General features: G+C 38.2%; 2 protein-coding genes across 2 annotated transcripts; one reads left to right on the plus strand and one right to left on the minus strand.

Moving 5' to 3' along the window:
• The first annotated feature begins 736 nt into the window (after positions 1-736).
• Positions 737-12538, plus strand: LOC117571153 (uncharacterized). Its single transcript, XM_034253160.2, has 7 exons — positions 737-981; positions 6219-6349; positions 8206-8507; positions 9297-10043; positions 10445-11023; positions 11537-11753; positions 11810-12538. The coding sequence occupies exons 2-7, from the start codon at positions 6287-6289 to the stop codon at positions 12047-12049; spliced, it is 2148 nt and encodes a 715-aa protein (XP_034109051.1). The 5' UTR covers positions 737-981; positions 6219-6286; the 3' UTR covers positions 12050-12538.
• A 557-nt stretch (positions 12539-13095) lies between these two features.
• LOC117570092 (protein odr-4 homolog) lies at positions 13096-16113 on the minus strand. The gene is made up of 5 exons (XM_034251538.2): positions 15920-16113; positions 15658-15832; positions 15494-15584; positions 14824-14949; positions 13096-14360 (listed from the first exon to the last, which is right to left on the minus strand). The coding sequence occupies exons 1-5, from the start codon at positions 16010-16012 to the stop codon at positions 13367-13369; spliced, it is 1479 nt and encodes a 492-aa protein (XP_034107429.1). The 5' UTR covers positions 16013-16113; the 3' UTR covers positions 13096-13366.
• Between the last annotated feature and the right edge of the window lie 293 nt (positions 16114-16406).

A 16406-nucleotide genomic window follows, 5' to 3' on the forward strand; every position in this document is an offset into this window, starting at 1 on the left:
GCTATTTGCAAAACAAAACTGATGGAACTTTAGTTTTTTAAAAACATCTGGTACCTTTGTGTATTTTTATGTTTTACTATGCCACACTTTAAAACCTTGCAGTAATTTTGCATTGCAATGGTAAAAAACGTCGATATGCCAAAAGATCTTTTCATTTTTATCGATTTATAGTTTTTACTAGTTTTATACTCTATATACATGACCATCTGGGTATTTCACAATTTCCAAAACGATCGTGTGGGGCAGTTAAAATGCCCAAGATTTATAAACAAAAACCGCGTCATGCTTAGTTGCAAGACCCCTTCTTTAAGAATTGGTTGCCTCTAGGTGCAGCCGATGATCCAAAATGCTTTTGTAAATATTGCAAATGCACCATTAATACGAAACTTTGTGAATTGCACGCACATACCAAGACAAACAACCATAAGTCTGCATTGGTCAGCCCCATTGACCATTTGGGATTGTTGTGCGGGAACAAATTTCACAGATCAATAGAATAGGGCATGATTGACGAAATTTACTAATCAAAAATACTTAATAAAAAAATCAAATTCATAAAAATATTGTTTTACTAACGTAGCTTTATATTTTGGCTATCATCCTAATTGTCTGGCGGTTTCTAGCGTTTTTCATATGTTACTTTAGCTATTTTATGAGCAGAAGAATTGGCAACACTGGTGCTGTCGTTCGGCTTGAAGCGAACGCTCGGCGTTGGCGTTCAGTTCTCGAGAAGACAGCGACGCGATCGGTTGTGTGTTCGTGTCTCGTGCGTTGTTGGGAAGCTGCAAGCTGACCGATCGGGAAAAACACTTTTCGAGATTTTCCTTGCCTCGTATTTCCATCGTCGAAATAGATTTCGTAGTGTTTGACAAAAAAAAGCCAAAATTAAAATCAAATTAAGTGTGCGAAAAATTAACGGAAATTGTTGTGCGACAGCTGAGTGACCCTGTATGTTTTGTTGTTGTTGGTTTTGGTAAAAAGGTAAATGGCAGACAGCAGTAGCCTCTAATTGAAAGGTGCCTTCGATTGGTTAACATGCAAATAATAACAATAAAAAATCATTAACCATACCCGCGCTCAATTGAAAGGCGATAAAACGCAACAATGGCATTAGCAATGCGTCGGCCCCTCTATTAGATGTCGTCATGCCGTTTCCATTGATTTTTATTTTATAAATATATGCACGAGTATGTATGTACATATGAACATACATACATAATACATTCGAGATGCAAACATACTCAAGTATGTAAATATTTAATTATGTACATTCCAAGTGCAGCTGCAAGGGACATTGCGCCAATTATGAACATAAACGTTTCATTCATAACAAAAAATAGCAGTGTGTACACACCGACAGACAGACAGACAGAAAAATATATACATATTTACATCTTACTGTGTGTGTGCGTGTGTGTGTGCATCTTCTAAATGGACTGCAATAAACGCATACATGTGTTGAAAATGTGCTGCTGCTGCTGCTGATGTGTATAGTGTGTGGTGTGGGGTGGGTTTTTGCGGATTTTAGAGTGGGAGAGATTGGGGGGAGGGAGCGAGGCTGTCGCTGTGATCGAAGCTTCTTTGCGATTGCATCGCCGCGTGTTTTGAGCGGCGACGGCAAAACATGATTTATGGCCAACAACATCCGCTAATATAAATACTTGCCTCTGAATCTGTGTGTGTGTGTGTGCGTGTGTGCTTATTTGTGTATCAAATTGTCGCGCACTAAACTATTAAAGGCTTTTTGCGTATTACAACAGAAATCGAAAACGATATTGGGCTCAATAAAAAAAAGAACCCACTAATCAAAATTAACAAAACTGAAAAAAAACTGGATGGGCAGACAACTTGACATATTCAACTTCCGTCGTGGCTGCCCATCATCTGCACACGACATGTATAAACACACCGACACACACTCACACAGACAGACGTTTGTAAATGTATTGTGCGATTGTAAACACGAATGGCAAGACGAACGACAAGAACTGCCCACTAACAACTGGCGCTGCCCACTCGAGACGTAAGCAACAACAACAGCGAACAGCACAACAACAAACCCCCCACAGTAGCGTCGTCAATTCGTATTTTCGATACTTCGGCTTCTCTTTTGTCGTTGTTGTTGTTATTATTTTTCGTAAGCGCCATTAAAATTGCATTTCGTTAAACAGACCCGTAGGCAAGCCCCGTCACTCCTCCTCCCCTTCCCCGCTGTGACTGTCAGTTGCATTTGCCGGCTTCTGTTGGCCCGTTGGCAGTGCCAGACTTTGTGGCTAGCACAGCAAGTAGAGACATGGGCATTGGCCTGGCTAACTGACTAACTGGCAACTGGCAACTGGTGCGCGGCCAATCTGATGACTATCGAGCGTTTAACTAACGTGTTGTTACAATTTTATTTCTCTCGGCGTTTTGCCGCCCGTCGTTGTTGTTGCTTAATCAAATGCGTACTTTTTCATTCATGAGTGCCCATTCATAGGTGTATACAACAAGTAGACTCCAGTGTATAACACTTTTAAATACCCTGTAATCAGTTGAACCTGCCAAAAATATTTTTTGCGTTTTCCTTGTTATTTACTTATGTACATACTTAAAATACATTTATCTTGATTTCAACGGCGACATATGTAGATCAAGACATGTTAATGGAGGCCCTGAAATTGAAGGTTTTATCAATAAAGCTTTTTGACAAGGGTAACATAACCAGTTAAGTTACAGGTTCTATTACAATTTAATTTTTATATGTCAGTTTTCTATTTCTTATTGTCCCGTCTTTTCAGTTAACCCTTGAACTTGGGAATTTATAGTTTTTGTACCATAACATAACATAATCAAATTATTGAATTTATTTTTAGGCGCACTGATTTCACTTTAGAATTGGACAAGTTAATTAAAATAATGTGTTCCAAAAGTTAAATTTTCCTATTTAAATAGTACAGCAATTTAAATTACTTTCAGCATAAATATTATAATTCTTCTGGATGTTTTTAAAAAGTTTGGTAATTTGACTACTTTATTTTTAGCTGATCGATCATATGGTAGTACTAAACATATGTTAAATCTAATAAATTGCTAAAAACACTACAATATGTTTTTCTAATGCAATTTATGTGATTTTTTTATTGAAATGTTCAGCATATATATGGAACAGATCATAATTGATGTGGGCGGAACTGGAATTTCACATCGATCAGCTTCAATTTGTGGGTGTTACTGATTCATGGATATACCCCATGTTTATCGGATTTGATTGCGCTAATAAGTTAAAAGTTAATCGCACTTAGACTCGGTGGGGTCTTAAGAGGTGATGTTGTGGCATTCAGCGGTGTTGAGGGGTGCGCAGTGATGGCTATGACGAACGGTTTGTTTACACCCGACAACGCATCCGCGTCCACATCTCCAACACTCAGTTGCTGTCGCAGTTGACGTCGACTGAGACTGCGACTGCGACGTCATTGGGATGCTTAGCGTTCGCGCTGCGTTCTAAATTAAGAATGTATGTGGAGACGAATGTTTGAGTGTGCGAGTATGTGTGTGTGTGTGTACATAAATATGTATGCGTATGTCGTCAGGTGTTTAAGAATAGTTTCTAGTGGTTTTGTTTCTGATAATGTTTTTTTTTTGTTGAGTTTTTGGTATACGAACATTCCGTACGCAATCCAGAGTGACAGTTACTCAACCATGTGAGATCCGGCGCACTGTCAGATAGCCATGTTGGGGCCTCAACTGGGGTTAATTTGAGGATTACATTCATTTATGAATACATAAACACTACATGCGTAACACACCCATTACGACGTCGGTCGAGTAAATAAACAACAATCATTTGGAAAACTCGCAATCTTATACCGACAATCACAACAAATACTAAATATGTTTTTCTTGAATGACATTTGTTACTCAATTTGCGAATTTTCATTTGAAATTTTTATTATGTGTTTTTATTTATTTTAAATGTGTGTTCTCAGAAAGTCATTAAACCACTTTGATATTCTTTTAAATTTCAACAATTTGATTAAAGTTTTTATAGCGCTTTTTGTTTTGCGGCGACACTTTGTTGAAATACGTTTTAAAACCATTGTTTTCTGCGTGCCAACGATTTATGTGACTATAATTTATGTTCTTCGACTATTTATGCTCTGGTTTTTCATATAATTCATGTGAAATCAAAATAGTTTTTGATGCAATCATTCATATAGAAATTAAATTTAGATTCTCTTGGAGATACATTTTAAAACACATCAGTTTTTAGCATCAGCAACTACTCAAAACAAACTTATGACAGACTGATGATATAGTGTTTCGGAAGGTCCTATTCATCTATGTCAAAAAGAGGTATAATGAGTTTGTAGAATGTAGATATATGTAGGCAGAGAAAATGTTGTAATTTGAGCAAGAAATTTTGTAGGACTAAATGCGAATATTTTAGTATTTATATTTTACATATTTTGGGTATCCAGTATAAAATATTTCTTTTGCATTTTTCAGTTGACGTATGTATTCTTCTATTCAGTTTACTCTTCGAGAATTCAATGCAAATGGTATAGAAAGTGTGCTTGATTGGGTTTATTCTTTCTTCCTGTAAAAGCCCAGAAATCTTTTGGGAAAAACAGGAATTGTGTAACTTCAACTGAAGTAGCCAGAAACCGTGATTTATTTTTGTTGCCCCGTCTGCCTTTTGTTTGCATCCTTAAAGGGACAATACGTGACCATATATGCAATGAGTGTTGAATGTATTCACATGAATCTTATCTAAATTTGGTCAGCGTACAAACATTGACGTAAGATCGCCTGTACTTGTTTCAGAAAAATAAATATACGAGTACATTGTGAGTGTTTTTTGTTCAGCATAATCAAGTGCTGCTGTTGCCACTTTAAATTCCACAGTGCAACTTGAAGTTAATGATATTAATTGGGGGTGGGGGAAGGGGGGATGCAACGGACCAAAAGTCAATGCATAGTGTATTCAACGGGTACTCGTAGTATCTGATATCGAATCGAGTGAATCTCATTCAGTGCGTTCGGTTCTTTGGGTTCTTCGCATTCGTCAAAGAGCAGCCGCAGTTTCAATTTTTAAAAATAATTTATCTTTATGTTTTTAATTTTTGCTCATCTGTTTGTCTGTTTGTAATTACATGAGTACATGAAATAATTTCACTTTTTTTTTTCTCATGCCCACGCGTTTGATCGTCGAGTTTTTAAGGTCTCTTGCAAGTTCAAATTTTTGCTTTGTAGTTGATACTTAGCCCTGGCTGGGCAAGCCGTTTGACTGCGTCAGTGTCTGACTGTCTGCTCTAAATAAATTCGAAACAAAAATCGGAATTGTGTTTAATTGTGCGCCGCCCAAAGATCTGACTGGTTGTGATTGTGCTTCATTTTTTTTTTTGTTTTTTTGACGCAAATTAGCCGATTAGTTAGGCCAAATTAAACAAGTTAATTGCTCGGGCATAGCATTGGACTGTGCCAGCTTTACATGTTGTACTACACACATAGAGAATATGTTCGCATATGATATAACGAGTACTCATAACATATGCAATCATTTCGTTGGCAAAGTGAATAAACTGACAGTAGCATAAACATTTCATTAACTCGATCTGTTTATGATCTTTTCATTTCAGTGATCTCGTTCTTATATAACTTACATGCAAATATCAACTCCCGCACTCTCAAAGCGATCTTGATCTTGATCGGTTGTTGTTTTTGTGAAATATAAACATTTTTTTTTGTTTTTTTTTTTTTTGATTTGCATTTTGAATGTACATAATACATCAAAAGACTATTGTTTATCAAAATTCATTGATATTTCGAATTGAAATTGTTTATGTTTTTCTTTATATTTTCAATTCTTAAATAATGTGATTTAAATTAACTGAATAAATGGAAATAAATATATAATTGCATAGTAATAGTAATTAATCATTATTAAAAATGAATCCATAATTTAGAAATACTGCAAAAAATATTCAAAATTATATCAATGATTCAATCAATACTAAACATTTAAATAATAAAATAATAGAATAAAAACATAAACGAAATTTAAGCATTTAACTTGAAATCTAAGGAAGGAAATAATACCTCGATGATTTCATTTCCCTATAATAAATATAATAATAGAATGAAATTGAATGAAATAAATTATGTGCAATAAAAACGTATTAAATACGACAGCAGAACCAAATAAATACTTAATGATTTTATTTGCTTTATAATTCCAGAGCTTGCCATTGTTGTTCAGAGAAGAATCGGGGCTAAAGCATCACCAAATAATAATACCATAAAAGCCATGTGGCTAATTTACAACATATTCAAATGGCTGGCACTCTTACAGCTTGTGGTCCCAAGTCAGGTGAGCACTAAACACACAACAATGGGGCAATCCCACTTGACACACAACCCCGAATTCACATATTCGTGATGTCAATCGAATACAATTCTCTTGCCGAACTGTGAATAATTTACAAATTTGTCGACTCACAACTTGTGCAGCAATTATCTCGGTCCCCAAATTGAGTAATCCCATTGTGGTCTACTATATTATGTTCTGATACATATCTGTTAAATACATACATATGTATATGTATATAGATAGATAGATACTCGTATCTGTGACCCCGGCAACGAAACGGTATCGAGTACCCTTGAATGATTTTTCGTGCAGTTTGTCGATTTCCGCATGAGTGAGTGAGTGTTACAGTTAGTCGCAGTTCAATCACCAAAATTGGTAAGGTTAGGCAACTCTGGCATGACCTAGCTTTCTATGGGACAAGGTGTGATGGCTATTAAATTGTTTCAATTTGGGTTTTTGTTTTTAATTTCTTCTTTATTCCCTGGGAATAGCTTGAACCTAAAGAAAGCTTTTACTTTGAGGAATGTAAAATAATTTGTTTCTTATAAGGTAGAATATATTGTGATGAGCTCAACGAAAATGTTTCTTAAAGACTCGAAATTTATAGGATGTGGTTAAAAATCTAGGTGTTAATATTAACTATTTTCTGTCAAAATTTGTGTTACAATTCAAATTTACAATTACAATTCTGAAAGTTGCCTTCGTTTAATCCTCGTTGATCAATGAATGCACACGAATGAATAAGGAAATATTAAAAAGATTTGGTTGCTTATAAGGTAATTTAACCTTAATAATGTTATTTTGTATTGAGTTCAACATTTAAAGAATCACAAATTTATTTTAATACAGAATCTAAGGTTATAGGCATACTTTTCGGAGCCTAGGGTATCAATTTTACCAACATTCTTTTAAATTTCTTATACTAAGTAATTCATATGTTTATATTATTGGAACATTGTCGTCTAATTTTAGTAGTAAATTTAATTCAAGGCTTGCAAATGCATTTAGAATCAAATTTTCAGGGTTGACCGAGGCCAAAGTAAACTAAAATTATTTACATGCCCGAGACCTCAATTAATCCAAAAGTTATTGAATTAGATAATTTTCTTAATGCATGCCCGAAGGCTGCATTTGTATATAATGCAAAGTTTACAATGTGCATTAACAGGGAGACAAATATAGAAAACTGGATGTCAATTTTGAGAAGAATATATCACATAGATGCTGAGAGCGAGATGATCTCATAAACAGATAGAAAAAACATTAAACTAATTGTAGGGTAACTAGAGTGCCTTTAGAGCTGGTCCGTCATCCATTACAACAGGAACTTGTGAGCCAATTTTTACGACGGCATCGTGCAGTCGCAACCTATTTTCGATTAGACTGCGACTGAAACTGAGGCAGGAAAAAAGGGATATGCCACCCGATGTTGGCTGGCTGGCTGGTGGATGATGTGCTGTGATGTGGTGTGCCGGGAGAGCGGAGATCTATGTTATTTTTAGCTGGGAGCTGGAAGCATAAATGCATCGATGCAGCGCCCTGAGTCAGACGAGAGCAATGACACCTCAAATGCATCGCTTCCATCTTCCATCCCCTGCGCTACTTTCGCGCGGGGCTGCGGCCTGAATTATCCACACTGGCGGGCATATATATATATATATAGTATAGCATAGCATAGTATAGTATATAAAAATATATACACTCTATGTAATTGTGGTCTCGTTTTTGTTGTTGTCTTTTTGTTGCCTTGGCAATCGTTAAGATGTCTGCGACGCTCGACAAATGGGGAACTTTGCTGGCGACTCGAGTAATCAATGAAAGATTTGCGATTTTTTGTGTTTTTTATGTTATTGCAGTGTGGCTTTGTGCAGGAAGCAAAGCGACACATACGCGCCGAGTTCAATGATGCACTGGGTCATCATAGATACCATGGTTCTCATTGGCACAATGGACAGCGAGTGCATCGTCTCCACATGCCATCGCACAGTCATCAGCGTTGGAGTGGCCGACGACGATCGCTCAATCATGCGCATCCCTTCAGCCGTTGGACACAGTGGACACAGTGCGATGACGATTGCATCCGGCACAGGGAACGCTACTGCAAAGCGAAGCGGAAGTGCGGACACACCAAGCACATGGAGCAGCGCAAGTGTCTGCAGTAAGTATCGATGCTGGCGACTGAAACTCGATCTCAGCGAGGGGGATTCGATTTCATAATACTCCCTATTTTAACATGTTATAGAAGGGCGTATTATTTTAATGGCAATCGTAAAGACAAGGCAGCTAGAGGTAGCTTTGATTCTATAAAGTGCATTATTAAATAGACTGTCTGTCTGTATTGACATTATCTGGAACTCAAATATGACTTCATGATGACAATATTATTTGGGAAAGTTAAACAAGCTTTAGAAAGCAAAGCGAATGAGGAGCATACTTCTAAAGTATCCGACTATAATTATGATATATTTAATAACATCTATATTTACAACGATTGTTTATAAATTTTCTATATTAAAAAGGCATATGAATTTAATGACAATCGTAAAAGCAAGTAATAGGCAATAAGAGGCAGCTTCGACTATATACTAAACTACTAAATAGCGTTTATAGCATGATCATGTCTACCACTTCGTTTGTATTCATTGCTTCCAATATTTTCTATGCTCATAAAACGAACTTTAAAACTTACAACGACTCTTGAATGAGCATAGTTTTAAAGCATCGGAAGACAAACAAATATCTATATTTACAATGTTTGTTTATAAATTATCTTTATTACGATCGTACGTTAAACATTTTAAAACTTATTTAATGGAGTGAAGATCAGTTGCAACTATATTTGATATACATATTTATTATACACATACGTTTGTTTACTAAATATGGGTAGCAGGTATATTAAAGTCGAGCACTTTTCAATAAAATGTTCTGCCTTGTTTTTATTTAGCTGTCATCCCGTTGAGAAGTGGCATAAGTCCAAAGAAGAGCATCACTTCCCGAACACCCAGAGTCAACCGCCATCCATCATCATTAATGCTGCAGCAGCTGCAGCTGGTGGGCCAACTTACCGCGCACATATAGCTGAAGCACATCCCAGTCCACATCCCAGTCCATATCCCAGTCCACATCCCAGTCCACATCCCAGTCCCGACCATGGTCCCATTTGGGATGCAGACTCTGCTGAGGTTGTACATCGCAAGCCGCCGCATTTCTATCCCATTGAAGAGGAGGAAGTGGAGGAGGAAGATGACGACTCAAGCTTTCCAGAGGATCAAGGTGACTTCTTTGTGCTTAAGCGAAGCAGGCAAAAGGCGCGTCAGCAGTCCAGACAACACGCGAGGCAGAGGAACAAGAAGAGAACCAAGCCAAGGCCAAAGCCCAGACCTAAGCCCAGTCCCAACTATATAGACGATGACTTCGAGGATTATCTGGAGAAGCGTTCGTTTAACTCGCGGCAGCGCAGTTTAGGCAGCGTAGAGAGCGACTCCGGATTGGAGGGCGACGTCTTCCAGTACGAGGACTTTGATATGGATCAAGATAATGCTTATTCCGACTCGGAGGAGTACGGAGAATATCGCAACATTACCTGGGAACGCAATACGCCAGATGGACTTGTGTCCAGACATCGACGTCTCTACACGAAATGGAGCCGTTGGACGAGATGCTCACCGAAATGCACCACACGACGTTACAAGTAAGTTGAGATCGTTTACTTGGCGTATACTTAATAATGGTTATATGCGTATACTTAATGAAATTTTTTAAGAGAAAAAGCGTAAGGTGATGTATTAATAGTTCAAGACGCTCTTATTAGTAGATTTATAATCATTTTTCATGATTATTTTATGAACAACGTAAGATTTAATAATTAAAAGCAAATTCAACTCAATTTTTTTTCTATAATTTTCAATTCTGCAATTACGAATTAAGTGATTTTATTATTTATTTAATTATAACATGAGGCTTAACAAAAATTTTACGTTTAAACTGGAATTTTTTTTAATTTTTTAAAGTAAATATTAGTATAATATTATGTTTCTCATATAAATCTTCCGTTAAGTACCTTTCATTGCGTATCTGTTTTCCTTTTCTTAGAAAGTGCCGCGTGATGGATCAATGTGGCCGTGAGGTGCTGCGTGAGATCGCCTACTGCTACACGGAGAACAGTTTCTGCCAGCAGTGGCTGCAGACGCAAGTGCAGAAAGCTCCTGTCTACGAGACACGACCCAGCACTGGAGGCGTCTCTGCCATGCGACGCATGCACACGGAACCGGGAACAGCAGCGCTGAGCAAAAACGATGTGAATGTCATAATGAGTGGGCGTGGCTATCGCGGACCAGAGTATTCCCCACTTAAGTTGCAATGTGGCCAGGCGCCGCAAAGCATGAATAACATGCTGAAGATCATTGGCGGCAGGCGTGCTGAAAAAGGACATTGGCCTTGGCAGGTGGCGATCTTCAATCGCTTTAAGGAAGCTTTCTGCGGTGGCACCTTGATTGCTCCTCTCTGGGTTCTTACAGCGGCACATTGTGTTCGCAAAGTTCTTTATGTGCGCTTTGGGGAACACAATCTCAGCTACGACGATGGCACCGAGGTGACGCTGCGTGTCAAGACGAGTTTCAAGCATCCCAACTTCGATAAGCGCACCGTGGACAGCGATGTGGCGCTTTTAAGGTGAGTACATGGGTCAACTCCTGATGATTGAATTTATAGTATTTTTTCGTACCGTATGTCCATCGACTTCAAAATAAACTTGTTTGGTAGCTAGCTAAGGTCATATTCTCAGTGTGGCTAAACACTAAAAAAGTACAACAATAAAGGAGAATAGATTATAGTATAGTTTAGTAAATAAACTACTTCTACTAAATATCTCTTGACACATTGTCAATTGTAATTTAATCTGATAAGCTTTAACATGAGCGGATTATATCACAGTTTAGTAAGTTACTCTATCTATCTCCGATTGTATTTGCCAACGTTTATCGACTTTCCAAATTTTACTTGAACTGGACTAATATCATATAACTACGTAGTTATTATCTAATTATTATAAATTTGGGATGGCGAAATTGTAGCAACATAAATTACGCTTAGTATTCGAGATTTCTCTTTGCTAAACAATTTAATTTAATGACCACGCAAAGATAGCTTTAATTTCTCTTTATCATACATTTCTCCCACTTTCAGACTCCCGAAACCTGTGAACTCGACCAGCTGGATACGCTACTCTTGTCTACCACGTCCCTACCAGCAATTGCCCAAGAATGTGGACTGCACAGTCATTGGCTGGGGTAAGCGACGCAATAGGGCGGTGATTGGCACTCGAATCTTGCACCAAGCACATGTGCCTATCATTCCCATGGACAATTGCAGAAGTGTGTACCAGGATTACACCATAACAAAGGTTGGAGGTGACGGAGTCTTAAAGGAACTTGTAATTATTATATTTTCTATCTTCAGAACATGTTTTGCGCTGGACATCGTCGAGGTCGCATAGACACTTGTGCCGGGGACTCGGGAGGTCCTTTGCTCTGTCGGGATACGACTAAACCCAATCATCCGTGGACCATCTTTGGCATTACTTCGTTTGGAGATGGCTGTGCCAAGCGCAACAAGTTTGGCATCTACGCCAAGGTGCCAAACTATGTGGATTGGGTGTGGTCAGTGATCAACTGCGATGGCAATTGCAAGATGCACTAGATAGTTAGTATATTACGCTATAAGTATTTCCTCGAGTCCCTAGATTTAATTTAGGCTTAAGTTCGTTATGTTTCAGAGGCTGTGAGATACTTATATACATTTTTTTAAATCGCTTGCGAGCAAATCTCATCATGTAAATACTAAACATACTCCTATACTTGTATAAGTACTCATCTGAATGAATGACTCGAGTCCTTTTGTGTCCCCTTGAAAAGGCGAATTCCCCTAACTCGACTCGAAAACTGTTTTATTATTTTAAACAGAACTAAAATACGTAAAATAAACTACGAATGGAAATTAACACTAACTAAACTAACTCAACTAACTAGCTAAGATTTGTCAGCGTTTCTAAATAAGAATTTCGATCTACAGAGAATTAGAGAAAATTTATATAAATGGAAAAAATAAGTGTTGGTAGATAGCTTTAAGCTGAGCAATAAACTAGTGGAATAAATTATTTAATAAAGGTATACGAATTAACATAATTGTCTTAATATATTTTAATAATTCACAGCGAAACGTTGTAAATAATAAAAGCTGGCGCATTAACGAGTTCAAATGTCGCGCGCCATAATTAGATTCCACTGTGTGTAGGTGAAGCGCGTGCTACGTTGAGGGCTCTAAGTGGAACGTAATATAACTCAGTTCAGTTTGACACCCACAGCAGGGGCTGCGTTTGCGTCTGTGTTTGTGTGTGAGCAGTGTTGGATGTTTACGCTAGAGGCTAGTAGGCGTTAGAAAGAGCAGCTGGGAACAGAATGGTTGTGAGACTGGCTTGATTGTATGCGTGTGGAAGAGCAGCTCAGCAAGCCGAGAACAGTTCAATAGTGTAGACTGAGTGTGGATGCGAGAGAGCAGTTGAGAACGATAGAGTGCGACAGACTGAGAACAGTTGTAACACACTGGATAATTAAGGCAGGTCACGGGCAATGACTCACCATTTTACGTCAACAGATGGCGCATTAATTTAAAAAGAAATTAGTTAATTTGTTTGCAGCTAACAACTAATTGTAGATTACTACCACAAATTAAACAAACAGCAAAAATTGCTTTTTTCATACTTTAATTTATTACAATAAGTATTAAATGCTGCCCGTTCAGGCGTTCAATATAATAAAACTATTTAACGGGTCATTTTTACATTTCTTCTACTAGACAATAAGAGTATAGTTGTTGTGTATCATAAAAAAAACCATCACAAGATTCACCAGCATACTACAGCGTGTGTTTGCACATACTAGTATGTAATCTATATAAGGTTGCGCATCAACAAATCCCTCCCTCCCTCCCTCTATCCATCCATCCAGCCAACTACTATCAGGCCATGACGTAGTGCAGCGCCACCGAAGCGAGCAGCACCAAGAGGGCAACTGCAATGCCCACCATGTAGAGGCTGCGCGATAGTTCACGCTTTGGCATCGAGCTAGACATGGTACGATTATCATCCACATTATCGGTCTCCTGAAATCTGGCTGTGAAATTGCTATCTGGTAGACCTTCGGCATCCAAGACAATCGCTTCGGGATCAATTTCAACATCGAGCACTTGCTTGGCCTGCGAGACGGCAACGGTGGGGGCTTCGCCACGGAACAGATACTCCGAGAACTGTATGGTGCTGGTCGACGGACTGGCGCCATCTGCCGGAATGCTGAAGAACACACGTCGCGGTGGCTCACTGATGTAGACAGCTTCGTTGGAGACATGCGGATCGGTCAAGCCATCACAATAGACTTGAATACGTGTGATCAGCGAACGCAAGACATCGTCGCGAACGAAACGTTTTACATCCGCGATTGTGTTGCGTGAATTGCAGTAAATCCGTGAGAAGATCATGCCGCTCATCCGTAGCGTGCCATTAAATTCGCTTATTTTGATGTTGGCCGGACTGTTCAGCTGACACTTGACGGGCATCACAATGCTGGCACGTATCACATTGCCATTGCCATTGGATCCGTCATCCGAGGATAACAAATGCAGTCCTGAAGCTGGTCCCGTTGCTGTGCTGCTGCCCGATGCTGTGCTATTTGTGCTTGACGAGGTTTTCAATTTGTCATCCGATTGTTTCTTTTTCTTTATGTACGTCTGCAAATCGATGGTGTCCTCGACGATTTCGTTTTGTAAAAACACCTCACTGGCGATGAGATATTTGCGTATGGTCAATATAATGTTTTGGAACTGTTCTTCGATGTTAATGCGTCGTGCCGGATCGATAATGGGTATAACATCGTCCAGATCGTAATTGCACTCGAGCGGTATCCATTCAAATGGCTTCTCCACAAAGCGATGATCCATTTTGGTGAACGTGCCGCCGCTAAGATAAAATATACACACATTAATAAGGATGAATCATACAAGTTGTTTTCGCAAAAGCACTACAGAATAATAATTAACACACAACGAGTATAGTATAGTATATATAGAGTATTGTTATCTAGAGTCAAAACCGAAACACATAAAATGCAATCCATAAAACGAAACTACGAACTTAGTGAATATACGATAAAAAACATTCGCGTTAATAAACATTCAAAAGTGTATTTGTATTGTAGGTAGTTGAAATTTCAAATATGTTATGTTATTTACCATATAATGCATTTTATGTTTGCCGTAAAATACGATTTTTTGCAATGTCTTAGAGTAGTAGAGTTTAATTGAGATAATTGATTAAAGAACATACAAGATACATATGTAAGTCAACAGCAAATCTTAATGCCCTAACCCGAGCACTCAACTCAATTAATTTTGGTATTAATATCTAAACAGTTTGTACTTACTTCCCGTAGGTAAAGTTCTTGCAGAGTAATCTCTTGTCGGCCAGCGAGTAGGCGAGAAATACATATTCAGTCTGTGCCATATCTGTGGTGTACACTCCAAACGAGCTGTTGCTCTGCAGCAGTAAACTACAAACATAAAAGTCAAATTAGTTCAATAGTTCAACATTTAATAGGTAGTACAGCTAAACTCGAGTTTCGGCTGTGAAATACCCGACAAGTAGGTTTTAAGGAATATAAAATCATGCAGTGTATCAAATGAGATCATTTCTTCAACATTTAACAACGTAGTTAGGCTAAGGGCGAGTTTGCTCGACTGAAAAATATCCGGTTAGCACTTGAAATCGAATGTATTTTACAATTACTCTGCTCAAAGCAAATGCAGCGTAAACTTATAATTAAAACAAAATTATAATTGAATCTGAACTAAAAATTGTTTTTGATAGGCGTTGTAATCAAAATTTGGTGACTCTAGTTTTAATAGTCTCCAAGATCTATGTTTTCTGATAAACGGACACAGACAGACGGAAATGAGTAGGACATATATATATATGAACAATACTTTTTAAGGTCGGAAATGTCTCCTTATGTTCATTATACATTTTAAATTTCCGCTCACTTGAAATACCCTACTAGAGTATGGCTGCCGGGTGTAATTAAATTCGGTACTCACTCGTAGACATCGGAGAACAGCTTCTTGGCGTTCTTAAATTCATCGCTGTTTTCATCGGCGACCTCGGACAGCGTAGAGGATATGAAAATACCTGAAGAGACAAAGATAAATTATGAAATTGAGTCACAGGTGGGCGTCCTGAGAGGGGGAGGGGCAATGCAAACCTATGACGTCAAAGGAACCGGGACACATTTTGCTAGCACTCAGCCACTGCGATGCCAGCGCCTGTGAGTTGACATCGCGAATAGTAAAATTCACATCGTTTAGGTCCTCCAAGTCGGCATCCTCCTCATTGTTGCGGGCCAAGTGCACAACAATGCTCTTGGTTAAGTCAGCTTGCTGTATTAAAGTGGGTGGGGGAGGTGGCAAATAGAGTCAACAAAATAATCTACGTGGCGACGGCCGGCGAAAGGAGCGGTAACTTACATGCCCAACGATTATGCCGTACGAGAAACTGTGCTCTTGAGCGCATTTTTCCAGATAGACCTCATCGGCTTTGCTCAAAAGCACGGTACGCATAATTTGACGTTTTTATTTTCACAGAAATAACAATATCTCTATACTTTCGTGTGTAATTTGTGTGCGTGCAGTCAACTCGGAGCTGACACTCAGCGTGACCGTTACTTGGTTCTCGAATTATACCAAAGAGAAAAAGTATTTATTTTATATGTTTTGGTATTTCGATAAGATTCAACTTGCGATAGTTTTATTCGATAGACAATTAGCGCTCAATTAAAAATATTTAACAGCGTATATATTTACTAAGCTTTTTAATTAGCAAGAAGTTAATGAAATATTTGATTTAGAATAAGCAATTGATAAAACGGCACTCATTGTGTAGTTATTTACTTTCATTTAAATAATTTGCCATTATTATCGATAATTTTTACAACAACAGGAGAAGCATCGGTTT

Source organism: Drosophila albomicans, chromosome 3 (assembly GCF_009650485.2).
Source record: "Drosophila albomicans strain 15112-1751.03 chromosome 3, ASM965048v2, whole genome shotgun sequence".
Classification (NCBI taxonomy): domain Eukaryota; kingdom Metazoa; phylum Arthropoda; class Insecta; order Diptera; family Drosophilidae; genus Drosophila; species Drosophila albomicans.

Coding starts and splice junctions, on each gene's coding strand:
- LOC117571153 (XM_034253160.2), top strand. CDS start 6,287: ATGTGGCTAATTTACAACATATTCAAATGGCTGGCACTCTTACAGCTT. Junction 8,508..9,296: donor GAGCAGCGCAAGTGTCTGCA/GTAAGTATCGAT, acceptor GTTTTTATTTAG/CTGTCATCCCGTTGAGAAGT. Junction 11,024..11,536: donor AGCGATGTGGCGCTTTTAAG/GTGAGTACATGG, acceptor TCCCACTTTCAG/ACTCCCGAAACCTGTGAACT.
- LOC117570092 (XM_034251538.2), bottom strand. CDS start 16,012: ATGCGTACCGTGCTTTTGAGCAAAGCCGATGAGGTCTATCTGGAAAAA. Junction 15,585..15,657: donor CGGTTCCTTTGACGTCATAG/GTTTGCATTGCC, acceptor TTGTCTCTTCAG/GTATTTTCATATCCTCTACG. Junction 14,361..14,823: donor AAGAACTTTACCTACGGGAA/GTAAGTACAAAC, acceptor ATTTTATCTTAG/CGGCGGCACGTTCACCAAAA.